General features: G+C 46.9%; 1 protein-coding gene across 1 annotated transcript in view; it reads right to left on the reverse strand.

The window, feature by feature from the left end:
* Positions 1–13,662, reverse strand: part of LOC132381581 (uncharacterized) — a 206,082-nt gene extending 192,420 nt beyond the window's left edge. The window contains exons 1-2 of the mRNA XM_059951077.1: positions 12,868–13,662; positions 3,437–5,155 (exon numbers count right to left, since the gene is read on the reverse strand). Coding sequence (XP_059807060.1) covers positions 3,437–4,915 — 1,479 coding nt within the window. The 5' untranslated portion in view covers positions 4,916–5,155; positions 12,868–13,662. The remainder of the gene's footprint in view (positions 1–3,436; positions 5,156–12,867) is intronic.
* Positions 13,663–14,957: the final 1,295 nt, after the last annotated feature.

Below are 14,957 nucleotides of genomic sequence, written 5' to 3' on the forward strand. Positions count from 1 at the left end.
ATATACACCACATACAGCAGAGGTCCCAGAACAGATCTCCGCAGAACTCCTCTAATTACCAGCTCGGGTAAGTCCCTTCACCCATTACTCTCTGTCTTGTACGCACAAGCCATTTCTGAATCCAAACAGCCAATTCACCATGGACCCCGGGCGTCTTAAATCTTCTGGACTAGCCTCCCATTGAGTGACTTTGTCAAATGCTTTTCTAAAACCCTTGTAGGCAACATCCACTGCTCTACCTTTATTAATCTGCCTCATCACCTTGTCAAAAAGCTCAATCAACTTGGTAAGACACGATCTGCACTGCACAAAGCCCTGCTCTCTAATCAGGCCATGGGGTTCCAAATGCTCATGTATCCTAGCCCTAAGAACTTTCTTCAGGAACTTCCCTACAACTGACGTGAGACTCACTGTCTATAGTGCCCAGAGTTTTCCCTTCTCAAATGGAGGTACATTAGCCTCCCACCAATCCTCTGTGCTCCTCGTGTGCTCTATTTGATCCTAACTTCTGAAGCTTTGCCTACTTTTCCCTTTTCTTCTTGACTAAATTCATCACATCTCAGGGCATTCAAGATTCTCTCATCTTTTCTTCTTCATCCTTCCTTCCAGCAAAGTACTTTTCCTGTATTCTGTGCAATTGACCGTTAAACGCCCTCCACGTGACTGATGTGGACTTGCCAGAAAAAAGGGTCCCAATTAATTCTTCTTCGTTCCTGCCTGATGCCCTTGTGATTTGCCCTACTCCGGTTTAAAACCCTCCTGCAAGGCCTGTACCTTTCCTTATCCATAGCTAGCTCGAAAGTTAAGTTGAGCTCACCGCTGAAAGGTCAGTCACTTTGCCAAGCTCATTAACCAACACCACATCCAGGACAGCCCCTCCTCTTGTTGGACTGTCCACATATTGATCCTCCTTAACGAATTCTGCCCCGTCTCTACCCTTTGCACTAAGAAGGTCCTGGTTTATATTGGGGAACTCTCCCATGACAACAACCCTATTATTTCGACACATTTTCTTAATCTGCTTACATGCCTGTTTCTCAATGTCCCGGTAGCTATTGGGGGCGGTGGGAGGTTTCTGTAGTACAATCCTATCAATGTGATTGCATCCTTCCTATTCCTGAGTTCTACCCAAAAGTGTTCGAACTCTCCCTTGAGTGCAGCTGAGATACTGTCCCTGATTAGTAGCCCCCTCTTTTGCCTCCTTCTCTATTATTGCTAAAAAAATGAAAACCTGATGCATTAATCACCCATTTCTGCCCCTCGACCAAGTTTCAGAAATACTTACAACATTGTGGTTCCACGTACTGCCCCTTGCTCCAAGTTCTTCACCATTGCCAATAACACTCAGCATTAAAATATACTCACTTCAAATTATCCACCCATCGTACCTGTTATTTTGATTTTTGCCCTTCAATACCTTCCTGTCTGATCCTTCACACTGACCTGGGGCTCCGCTTCCCAGCTCCCTGGGAAACTGGTTTAATGGTGATGGGCCTGTGCCTGATAGCACAGTGCTCCAGTATTACCCGGTAACAGATCCGTACTGCAGTATTACAAACTTACTTCCATCACCACAGCACCACTACTGGAGATGCACAGCATTAAAAACAGGTTTATTATCATTTGGCAATTTAAGTGCTATTCTAAATAGATCTAAAACACTGAGAATACCTGCATTCACCACTCACCTGTCAGTGTGTTCCAGATTCCAACTACCCTCCAGTGAAAAAGCTATTTTCCGGATCCCTTCGAGGCCTCTGCCCCCTTCCCTTAACCTATGCCCTATAACGTTATCCACCTCTGTTATGGGGGGTGTTTTCTACCATCTATACCCTTTATAATTTTACATTGCAACAATGGACTTGTATCAACACACACAAAATGCTGGTGGAACGCAGCAGGCCAGGCAGCATCGATAGGGAGAAGCGCTGTTGACGTTTTGGGCCGAGACCCTTCGTCAGGACTAACTGGAAGGAAAGATAGTAAGAGATTTGAAAGTGGGAGGGGGAGGGGGAGATCCAAAGTGATAGGAGAAGACAGGAGGGGGTGGGATATACCTGCATCACTGTGTCCAATTCTGATGTGTCTACTAGAACAGGGCTGGATGTAGCAGTGGATCTGGATCTCCAGCATCCATCATCACGGACCCCCACCACCCAGGCCATGCCCTCTTCTCACTGCTGTCATCAGGAAGGAGGTACAGGAGCCTCAAGACTCACACCACCAGGGTCAGGAACAGTTATTACCCCGCAACCATCGGGCTCTTGAACCAGAGGTGATAACTTCACTTACCCCATCACTAAATTATCCCCACAATCTGTAGACTCACTTTCAGGGACTCTTCATCTCATATTCCCTATTTATCGTGTACTTTTTTATTATTGTTTTCTTTGTTGCATTTGTTTAATTTGTTGTCTTTTGCGCACTGGTTGCCTGCCCCATTTATGCACTCTTACATTGATTCTATTACGGTTAAGGATTTATTGAGTATGCCCACAAGAAAATGGATCTCCGGGTTGTACAATGTGCCATGTGTGTACTTCAGTAATAAATTTACTTTGAGCTTTGAGATTGGACCACGCTTCCCGAGTATCAGGCCCTGGGTGGGTCCCACGGACACAGTCCTGCCCCGGGTGGCAGCAGGGGAGGGTGCTGCTGCAGCCTCCATTGCATTCCTGCAGCCCACCATGTCCTCCCACCTGCCTGATGAGAGTAGGACGGAGGAACAGAACTGGGCCTCTTAGCCAGCCGGCAGCTGATTTATTATTCCGCTCAGCTCCACTCTCCTGCCTTCGCTGCTCCTCGTACGGTGGTGTGCACAGGATTCCAGGTCTTGGGGTTGTGTCCTGAATGAATATCAGATGGAGCAGACCTTTCCGACAAGCCCAGTGTTGTGCAACAGGGTGTGGATGTGTTTAAAGGGAAGCTGAATGAACATAGAGGAGGAAAAAATATAAGCACATTCCAGCAGTGAGATGGCTGGCGTGAAACACAGAAACTGACCGAGCCAGCTGTCCTTCTACTGCATATTCTAGACACATGGAAGGCTTGATATATAGTAATTCCTCAACCTATGAACATCTGATTTGCAAACTTTGACTCTTTGGGTACAAGTCTTTGATTTACAAGGCAATCTTTTGTCATAATGAATAGTTCATCTGCCTATCTGTAAGAAGTGAATTTCCCCCAGCCCTTACCCTTAAAAGAAACATTTTCCTGAAACACAGCCCTTTCATAAGTTCAGGAATTACTGTACAGAGTGTTTAAAAGAGACCGATGTATTTACCGCAAATCTATAACGATAAACTATGCAGTTATTGGGTCATTAGCATCAATAGAATTAAACCCAGTGCCCAGTAACAGGGTGGACTCCAGCCGGTGATTAGCAGCAGCAATAATTGCAGATGTAATGTTTCATGTCCAGCAATGTTTAGACATTCTCCCCATTGTGAACTCGCTGGTGTCTCAGCAGGTGGGAGGACAGCGCAAAGCCCTTCCCACACTGGGAGCAGGTGAACGGTCTCTCCCCAGTGTGGACCCTCTGGTGCCTGGCGAGGGCAGATGACTGAGTGAAGCCCTTCCCGCACTCAGTGCAGACGAACGGCCTCTCCCCCGTGTGGATGCGCTGGTGCCTCAGCAAGTAAGAGGAATCTTGAAACCTTTTATCACATTTGGTGCAGGTGAACGGCCTCTCTCCTGTGTGGACGCGTTGGTGTATCATCAGGTTGGAGGACTGGGTGAACCCCTTCCCACATTCGGAGCAGATGAACGGCTGCTCCCCGGTGTGAACTCGTTGGTGTCTCTGCAGATGAGATGACCGAGTGAATCCCTTCCCGCACTCCGAGCAGGTGTACGGCCTCTCTCCGGTGTGGATTCGCTGGTGCCGTAGCAGGTGGGACGACCGGCTGAACCCCTTCCCGCATACGGAGCAGATGAACTGCCTCTCTCCAGTATGAACCCGCTGGTGTGTGACCAGGCTAGATGACTGAGTGAATCCTCTCCCACACTCGGTGCAGGTGAACGGCCTCTCCCCAGTGTGAACCCGCTGGTGCGTTACCAGGCTGGACAATCGACTGAATCTCTTCTCGCAGTCAGTGCAAGTAAACGGTCGCTCCCCGGTGTGAACTCGCTGGTGTGTCATTAGGCTGGACGACTGAGTGAACCCCTTCCCGCACTCAGAGCAGGTGAACGGCCTCTCTCCGGTGTGAACTCGCTGATGTCTCAGTAAGTGTGATGACAGACAGAATCCTTTGCCGCACTTCAAGCAGATGTACTGCCTCTCCCCGGTGTGAACCCGCTGATGTATCACCAGGCTGGATGACTGAGTGAACCCCTTCCCACACACGGAGCAGGTGAACGGCCTCTCCCCGGTGTGAACCCGATGGTGTGTTATCAAACTGGATAATCGACTGAATCCCTTCCCACAGTTGGAGCAGGTGAATGGCCTTTCCCCAGTGTGAATTCGCTGGTGCGTCATCAAGTTGGACGACTGAGTGAATCCCTTTCCGCACTCGGAGCAGGTGAATGGCCTCTCTCCGGTGTGGACTTGCTGGTGTCTCATTAGGTGGGACGATCGACTGAATCCCTTTCCGCACTCTGAGCAGATAAACGGCCTCTCCCTGGTGTGAATTTGATGGTGTGTCATCAGCTGGGAGGAAGGAGTGAATCTCTTCCCGTTCTCAGAGTAGCTGAATGACCTCTTGTCGTTGTAACTTTCCTCACGTGTAATCAGGGTACTGGATTGCCTGTACTGTTTCCCACAAATGGAATACTGAAATGGTTCCATTGGCATGAAGAAATAGTGTTTTGAGCTGAAGGGTAAATGAAAACACCTCTTGCTAAATACAAAACAAGTAAATTCTCTCTTTAGTGGGATGCAAAATATTTTGACAATCGATTTGGCTCCAACTGTCATCAACCTGCAGGTTTTCCGATCAAATCTTCAACATGCACGGACAAACGTTTAGCTGAGGCCTTTCTTTGACTGTGGAATGATCCAAACTCTTTCCACGATTAGCGCTGCAGAATGTTTCCACTTGGGTGTGAGTCTCGCCTCTTCTCTCGGAAGCTCCGCCCTCTCATGCTGTGCTGAATGATTCTGCTGGAGCCTGATCCTTTTTTTTGATCCAGTCTGGAAATCGTTCCTTCCAGCGCCCTGTAAAAGTAGTTTACAAAAGTCATCATCATGAAACCGATCGACATTTAGTGAAGATAACTCTGGTCTCCCTAAGCAACCGTGACAATTGAAACCCTTGCCTCTGAATCACAAGGACCCAAACAGAAATGTGTCAACAGTTGCTCCAGTGCGGTACTGTTGTAGGTGACGTATTTCAGAACCATCTACAACCCAGGTCCGCTCTCTCAGACAGGACTGAGGAGATTTCCTGGTTTCTACTGAAGAGAAGCAGCTTTCTCCTTGATGCTAACAGTCAATCAACATCAATAAATCAGTCCATCAGTTCATTATGACACTATGGTTTGTGGGAGCTAGATACGCACAGGTTCATTCTCGTGCTTTCTGTACGTCAACTGTGGCTGCACTGCCAAGGTTCTTGCAGGTGACTGTAAAGCAATCACAGACCATTCCCACGCGTCACAGCCTTGTCGTGACGAAAGCTCCTAGCGTTCTCCCACCAACTTGTCACTTGCCCTCAGATCTCTTGGGCATGGGCTTCCTTCTTTATTTCACCACGCAGAACATTGTCGAATGTTTTTTGAAACCCATTAAAATACATCAAGTGCAAAATCCCCTTGTGCCATATTTTGACTATCTTGCTTTTGTATTCCTGTTAGAAAGACTGACCAACATGATTCTCTGCTGTCCCTCTACATGGTAAACTTGTGTCTAGTCAGATACCACAACAAGCTTTCTATGCAGGTTAAATTTACCCTTTTCCATGCTTAGGGGGAAATTGCTTTTCCACTTACCGAATGGATATGTAGACATTTGCTTGGGATACTATCCTCTCAATTGCTAACCCATGAGTGTCACTCTGCACCCTCTTAATGGCTTTTGAAGACCCCGCAAGCATTTCCACCACCCGGCAACCTCAACGTAATGGATTTCTCTTTAACTGTTGGTTGTAAGTTAGGAACTAGGACAGATCCCTGCAGCGAGTTAATACCAGCTTGCCTAAAACAAGCCAATTATTCCAAGTTTTGTATCCTTGAATCAATCTTTGCTCATATTACTGACCTTTGAACTTATTTAGCGATACAGTGCGGAATAGGCCTTCTGATCGCACCGCCCAGCAACCCGATTTAACCCTAGACTAAGCACGGGACAACTTACAATGACCAATCGACCTACTAACCATACATCTTTGGACTGTGGGAGGAATCGGAGGACCCGGAGAAAACCCACTCACTCCACAGGGAGGACGTTCAGATTCCTTACAAATGACGCCATTATTGAACTCTGAACTTTGACGCTCCCAGCTGCAATAGCATCAGTGTAACCGCCGCACTGCCGTGGCACCCTACACGGAAGCAAAGAGCTTCAAGCACAGCAGGGAGGGACAGTTCCCTTGTTCTAAGTCCAGGCGATAGTTCAACTGAGCATCTGTCCACTTAGGTAACAGGCAACACAACTTTGCAACTCGAGACCTATGGCTAAGGATGTCCATCAAATATGGAAGTTAATTTCAGTCACGCTACAGAAAAGCCATGAAGGGACTCGTACTTTGATCCTTCCAACCATTGTAAGGTGTGCGGATCTTTCACCAGGAGATAGCATTCACTTGCTGACGTGCAAAGCGATTACCAGCGAGTGCATACTGCTTGTTCTGTGTGGGGAGGGATTTACTCCGCTATCCCATCTGCAGAAATAGCAGTGGACTCATTCCACAGAAAGACTGTTAGCCTGCTCCTTCTCGGGGCAGGGATTCCATGCTCCCTTTGCTTTGTAAGAATACCAGCTACCAGATCTGACTACTGGGGTTAGATTCTGCAGTTACTTCTCAAGTTAATCACATCTGAGATTGAACAAGGTCTGCTCTTGCAATAATGGGTGGTTTTGTTGATAGTGAGGACCCCTTACAATTAGGCAGGAGTTTAATATTTTACATTTTCGTGAAATATGTTGATCTCATGTTAAAAATGCAATCTGGTTTCACTTTAGAACCTCAGAACATTACAGCACAGAAACAGGCCTTTTGGCCCTTCTTGCCTGTGCTGAACCATTTTTCTGCCCAGTCCCACTGACCTGCACCTGGACCATATCCCTCCATACACCTCTTATCCATGTACCTGTCCAAGTTTTTCTTAAATGTTAAAAGTGAGCCTGCATTTACCACTTCATCTGGCAGCTCATTCCACACTCCCACCACTCTCTGTGTGAAGAAGCCCCCCCTAATGTTCCCTTTAAACTTGCCCCCTTCACCCTTAACCCATGTCCTCTGGTTTTTTCCTCCCCTAGCCTCAGCTTGCATTCACTCTATCTATGCCCGTCATAATTTTATACATCTGTATCAAATCTCCCCTCATTCTTCTACGCTCCAGGGAATAAAGTCCTAACCTATTCAACCTTTCTCTGTAACTCAGTTTCTCAAGTTCTCGCAACATCCTTGTAAACCTTCTCTGCACTCTTTCAACCTTATTAATATCCTTCCTGTAATTTGATGACCAAAACTTTTAAAAGAACAGAATTTCCATTGAAGTGCAGTTGATGTGTGTCTTTTTGGCAATCGTTCAGTATCCTACAAACTGCTGCAGGTCTTGTTGTTGGTTTCTCACCACTGTGGGAGTAAGGGAGACTTGCTCAGCTGGAGGTGCAGTGCTGTCTGTCTCTGTTATCAGTGCAGCCAATATGAACCAGCAAGCACAAACGTGCAGCGGGTAACGGCTATAGGAGACATGCTACAACTTGAGGAACTGACAGCAGAGTTTTGAGACCAGTCAGGCATGAGTTTCAACAACAGATGATCTGAGAAAGATCGGGCGGGGGGAGGAGTGGGGAGAGAGGGAAAAAGGAGGGGGAGAAGGAACGGGAAAGGGTGGGGGGAGACTGGGAGAGGGAAAGAAAAGTATTAGCAGTGCTCCTGTACAAGTGGACATTGTGTTTGTTTCTAACGTCACCAAGGGGCAAAATGTAGATTGGAAATGGGAGGAAAGTGACAATAGATGCAATGAAGAGTTTAAGAAAAGCTCTAAAGATAAAGAAGGGAATTATAAGCCAGGTGACACACACAAAATGCTGGAGGAACTCAGCAGGCCGGGCAGCAATTGTGGAAAAAAGCAAACAGTCGATGATGTTTTGGCCAAGACCCTTCATCAGAACTGGAGAAAAAAGTTTAAACCAGTGAGCCTGGCATCAGTAGCGGGAAAGTAATCTAAGAGACCGAATTTATGAGTACTTAGGTAGACATGGATTACGGATAGTCAGCGTGGTTTCGTGCATGGTAGGTCGAGAGTACCAGGAAAGTTGGTGAAGACAAGGCAGTGGATGTTGTCCGCATTGACTTTAGCAAAGCATTTGACAAGGTCCCACACGAGAGGGTGTTGAAGAAGGTTCAATCGCTTAGCATCCGAGATGAGGTAGCAAATTGGATTAGACATTGGTTTTGTGGGAGAAGTGGTAATAAATGATTGTCTCTCTGACTGGTGGCCTGTGACTATCGGCGTGCTGCCAAGATCGGTTCATTGCCATCTATATCCAGTGACCTGGATGATAATAAGTGGATCAGTAAATTTGCGCATGACACCAAGCGTTATGTGGATTTTCTGGTGTAGTCTGTTTTGTCGTGTGCTTTTGCGATATCATTCTGGAGGAACGTCGTCTCATTTTTTAACTGCATTGCATTTGTGGTTTCTAAATGACGATAAACTGAATCTGAAGATTGGGCATGTAGTGGGAAGTGACGAAGTCTAACACGGCCTGCAGCAGGATCTGGATCAGCTGGGAAAAGCAGGCTGAGAAATGGCAGATGGAGTTTAATGCAGACAATGAGGTGTTGCTCAGGGTCGGTCCTACCCAGTGAACGGTAGGGCACTGAGGAGTGTGGTAGAACAGAGGGATCTGGGAATACAGGCCCACGATTCATTGAAAGCGGCGTCACAGGTTGATAGGGTCGTAAAGAAAGCTTTTAGCATATTTGCTTTCATAAATCAAAGTACTGAGTACAGGAAATGGGGTGAAATGTTGAAGTTGTGTATGACGTTGGTGAGGTCTAATTTGGAGGAAAGATGTAAATAAGGTTGAAAGAATAAAGAGAAAATTTACAAGGATGTTGCCAGGTCTGGAGGACCGGAGCTAAATGGAAAGATTGAATAGGTTAGGATTTTATTCCTTGGAATATATTAGATTGAGAGGAGATTTGATAGAGGTCGACAAAATTATGAGGGATATAGATAGGGTAAATGCAAACAGGCTCATTCTGCTGTCACTGGGTGTGACTGCAACGAGAGGTCATGTGTTAAGGGTGAAAGAGGAGATGTTGAAGGGGAACACGAGGGGAAACTTCTTCACAGGGTCGTGTGTGTGTGTGGAATAAGCTGGTGGTGAACGCAAGCTCAATGTCAATGTTAAGGGAAGTCTGGATAGGTACATGAATTGTAGGTGTATGGAGGGCTATGCTCTAGGTAGAGGTTGATGGCAGTAGGCATCGACATGGACTAGGGGGGCCTGTTTCTGTGCTGTACTTTTCTATGATCCTATCCTAGGTGAGGATCCAGACCAGGGAGTAGGAATTAATGAGTATTTTTCTTTTCAGTGGAACGAGTCAGGTATTCAAAAATCGGAAGTGCAAAGGGACTTGGGGGTTCTCGTGCAGGATACCGTAAAGGTTAGCCACCAGGTTGGATCGGCAGTAAGGAAAGCGAATGCTATTTTGGCATTCATTTCAAGAGGAATCGTGTATAAGAGTAAAGAGGAGTTGATGAGGCTCTATGGGGCACTGGTGAAACCCCATTTGGAATACTGTGTGCAGTTTTGGGCCCCCTGCCTTAGAAGGCATGTGCTGATGTTGGAGGGAGTTCAGAGAAGATTCACGAGGATGATTCCCGGAATGCAGGGGCTAACACATGAGGAGCGTTTGTCGGCTCTTGGATTGTATTCATTAGAGTATAGAAAAATGAGAGGGGATCTCATAGAAACATTTCGAATGTTGAAAGGGTTGGACAGAGTAGATGTGGAAAGGCTGTTTCCCTTGGTGGGTGAGTCCAGGACAAGAGGTCACAGTCTTAGAATTAGAGGTTACCCATTCAAAACAGAGATAGGAGAAATTTTTTTAGCCAGAGGGCTGTGGATTTATGGAATTCGTTGCCACATACAGCTGTGGAGGCCCGATCATTGAGAGTGTTTAAGGAGGAGATTGACAGGTATCTGCTTAGTCAGGGTATCAATGGATATGGGGAAAAAGCTGGGAATTGGAACTAGTCGAGAGAATACTTTAGCTCATGGTGGAGTGGCGGAGCAGACTCGATGGGCCAAATGGCCTACTTCTGCTCCTTTGTCTTGTGATCAGAACTTGCATTCACAACTTAGCTGAAAAGGAGATGATACAGAACTAGGTGGGAAAACAGGCTGAGAGGAAAATGTGCAGTCTGTGCACTTGAGCATGCAGATGGAGGATGGAGATTAATGCGGACAAAAGCTCTGCAATTAGTAAAAAAAAATGTTCACTGAATGGTACAAAGGAAATAGATATAGGTCCCTAGAAAGAGTCTGTTGTGATGGATGGCATGATATGGAACATGCAGGAACAGCATTGTTTGAGAAGGCAAATAGTATATTGATCTTTATTTCAAAGTAACTGAAGATGACAATTTCCTGACATGCCATTTGAAATATTCTGTGCAGAAACCAGGAATATCCTGCCCTTATAATCAAAATCTCTTTGATTTTGATTACTGGGATGAGGAGGTTGTCCTTTGGAGAGACTGGTCTATTTTCATTGGAACTTTAAAAAGTGAGGGCAGACCTCATTGAGATCCGGAGTGGAATTGACAGGGTAGGTGCTGAGGGCAGACCTCATTGAGATCTGGAGTGGAATTAGCAGAGTAGATGCTGACAGCAGACCTCATTGAGATCCAGAGTGGAGTTGACAGGGTAGATGCTGGGACCTGGTTCCTCTGGATGGAGCATGATATCTGAATGAGGAATCTCAGAACAAGGAGAAATTTTTATGAGTAGATTCAGCAGAAGTCTCTGCCCAAAGGACTGTCATTGCTCATACACTCAAGACTGATTTAAGGTTTTCAGGATCAAATTATAAAATAGGTACAAGTATCATATTGAATAAATAATCAGCTCATGGCTGTAGCTCCTGCCTGTTATGTTTTTTCACTTTGGAATGAGGTGAACACAGCTCCAACTACAGTGGATTCAGGTTCATTGGGACACATCAGGACCAGGACATTTTGGCCCAATTAGACTGTCTCATGGAAATATTTTAAAGGATGCAAGCAAGACAATCTGAGTAACAAATTGTGTATGTAAATGAAATACAGGACAAATTAGAACACAGTACTAAAACTGTGTACTAGTATCTGTTATCAACAGAGGAATTCATCCAGTGTAGACAAAATCAGTGTAACCACCTAGTGCAGACATTGGACTGACTTCATACAATACTATCGACAATTGCAGCCTCTAAGTCTTCATTTTCCTTGTAACATTCAAGATTATTGTCAATACCTTCAAATTCTTTGTAGCTCCTAACTTGTGGAAGTAGTGAAATCATTTCATTTTCACTCCCAGCTGTTTCTGGCATCCCCAAGCCTGAATGCTTGAAGCTGCATTGAGCAAAACGGTTCTGAATTGTCTTACTGCTTACTCCTCACCAAAAAAAACATCAAAGCTTTTGAACACAAACACACGACACTATTTAAAACTGACGGCTCTAAGCACAGTGTAGTGTCTAATGGCAAACTTGTTAGAACATGTTCTAGCCCAATTAACCAGCCTAGTGCCCCAAATTAACAAAGGGAATCTCAACAATTTTCTTTGTTCTTTAAGAGCTGTCCCAAATGAACATCTGCCCCGTACTTGCATTGATGGCCAGGTTTGAGTGAACATGGAGCTAGAGAAGAATAGTGATCAAATGAGTGAAAGAAGTAATTAAAAACAATTTTAAATTATGTAATTCTCACTAACAAATTAAAATCTAATAGACTCTTTTGGGTTTAGGATAGCTTTACAAAGGAAACAGGATCTGGAGTCTTGATTTAGGCTGTTCTCACAGGGCTGTTGTGATCCAACTTCACAATTTCTCTGTACCAATTCAATAATCTGGCAATGTTGGATATAAATTGAACACTTCGCCAGTGTTCAGTTGACATACTTAATGCATTGGAGAAAAATCGGGTCAACATTTTGAAAACAAAAAATAACTTTAACATTCCAGTCAATTACTCTTCATTTTACGTTACAGTGAACTTGTTTCTAGCTCCCCGGATGCTGCCAGATTTGATCGGCGTTAGACTGCATGAACCACAGCAGATTTTCTTTCCTTTCCATCTCAGCCTCCAACTCGACCCTCTCTAGACTGGGACAATGACAGCGCGATCGGGGTTTCCAGATTCCACTGGAGAAGGCGACAGAACACCAATCTCAAAAGGATCGATGGCTGCCTCTTTACCCAGAATCCCCACGTTCCAAAAACCACTCTACACGATCAGGAAGCCCCCATCGCGCATGCGCAAGAGTGGGCTGGGCTGCTGCGGGAGAACGGGGGTAAGGGGCGTCAATCCCCGGGATGCGGAGTGTGCGCCGAGGGGAGGGGGTGCCGATAAGGACAGGGACTGCTCAGCGGGCCGGGCCTCGCTGTTCCCGGAGTCCCTATCGGTTCCTCCCCACCAATCGGGGAGGGCAGCTGCCCGTCCTGGTGTGGATTAACACACAGCCCAGTCCTCGGCTACTGCTCCTACCTGCGGCCAAGCTTCTCGAAGCTTCTGTGTCCAGGGTGGGCAGTGCGCATGTTTGGGGCGTCATTTCCGGTGTCTGGCACACCGAACTGTCGTTCCATTGGGACCCCCCCACCCCCCACCCCGCCCAGCAGTGTGGGAGGTGGGAACGATCGCAAAGCGGGGAGGTGTCCCTCAGCCAGCGGAGGCATCGCACCAGGAGAGCGGAGTTGAAGTGTCCCGGCCGAAACGCCCACTGCTTATTCCTCTCCATACATGCTGCCGGGCGGGCTGAGTTCCTCCAGCACCTGCAGAAACTCCTGTGTTTATGAGATGGGAGTGACGGGGGTGGGTTCGACCTCCTCACTGCGGTTCAAAAGTGGCCTCACAGAGAATTGAGGGGGGAAGAGATGGCCGAACCTGGTGGACAGAGAACCCTGACTGCTGGGGAGATCTGTATAGGGAAGTGGACAGTTCATGTTTCAGGCGGAGACTGTGAAGTCTGTGCGAGATGTTGGATGGACAGCACGGAGGTGAGCAGTGAGAGAAAGGGCCTTACACCACGTTAAACAGTGTAGGAAGAACACTTCAAAGTGAGCGTAACTGGAGACGCGCACACAGAACGCCAGAGGAACTCCGCAGGTCCGGCAGCATCTGTGGAGCCTGCAGCCTGGGACGAGACACCTAATCGGGACTGGACAGAAAGCGAGCAGAAACCAGAATAAGGTGCGGGAGGTACAAATTGCAGATGATAGGCGAGGGAGGGTCGGTGGGGAGGGTAGATGTGTGGGAAATGGAGATGTGGATAGAGTGGATGTGTGGGAAATGGAGATGTGGATAGGGTGGATGTGTGGGAAATGGAGATGTGGATAGGGTAGAAGTGTGGGAAATGGGGATGAGGGTGAGGGTAGATATGCGGGAAATGGTGATGAGGGTGAGGGTAGATATGCGGGAAATGGGGATGTGGGTGAGGGCAGACGTGTGCGAAATGGAGATGTGGATAGGGTAGATGTGTGGGAAATGGAGATGTGGGTGAGGGTAGATGTGTGGGAAATGGAGATGTGGGTGAGGGTAGATGTGTGAAAAATGGAGATGTGGGTGAGGGTAGATGTGTGGGAAATGGAGATGTGGGTGAGGGTAGACGTGTGGGAAATGATGTGGGTGAGGATTGATGTGTGGGAAATGGAGATGCGGGTGAGGGTAGATGTGTGGGAAATGGAGATGTGGGTGAGGATAGACATGTGGGTAATGGAGATGTGGGTGAGGATTGATGTGTGGGAAATGGAGATGTGGGTGAGGGTAGATGTGTGGGAAATGGAGATGTGGGTGAGGGTAGACGTGTGGGAAATGATGTGGGTGAGGATTGATGTGTGGGAAATGGAGATGTGGGTGAGGGTAGATGTGTGAAAAATGGAGATGTGGGTGAGGGTAGATGTGTGGGAAATGGAGATGTGGGTGAGGGTAGATGTGTGAAAAATGGAGATGTGGGTGAGGGTAGATGTGTGGGAAATGGAGATGTGGGTGAGGGTAGACGTGTGGGAAATGATGTGGGTGAGGATTGATGTGTGGGAAATGGAGATGCGGGTGAGGGTAGATGTGTGGGAAATGGAGATGTGGGTGAGGATAGACATGTGGGTAATGGAGATGTGGGTGAGGATTGATGTGTGGGAAATGGAGATGTGGGTGAGGGTAGATGTGTGAGATATGGACATGTGGGTGAGGATTGATGTGTGAGATATGGACATGTGGGTGAGGATTGATGTGTGAGATATGGAGGTGTGGGTGAGGGTAGCATTGATGGTGGTGGAAGGGAAATCCAATTCTTGGGAAAAAAGCTCTAGAATGGAAAACCTCATCCTGAGAACTGATGTGACAGAGACGGAGGAACTATGAAAATGGAATTGCATTTTGCAAGTGAGGGTGGGAAGAGCCAAGGTAACTGTGAGAGTTGATTGGTTTGTACGAAGGTATCTGTGGAGATGGAAGGAGAGAGAGAGAAAGACGAGAGGATTGTCAGAAACGGACCAAGGGAATATAAAGGCGGAGTGGAAGTTGGAAACAAAGTTGACCAAGTTGATGAACGCACTCAGCATGAAGCAGCACCAATGCAGTGG

The sequence above is a fragment of the Hypanus sabinus genome, chromosome 26, assembly GCF_030144855.1.
Source record: "Hypanus sabinus isolate sHypSab1 chromosome 26, sHypSab1.hap1, whole genome shotgun sequence".
Classification (NCBI taxonomy): Eukaryota; Metazoa; Chordata; class Chondrichthyes; order Myliobatiformes; family Dasyatidae; genus Hypanus; species Hypanus sabinus.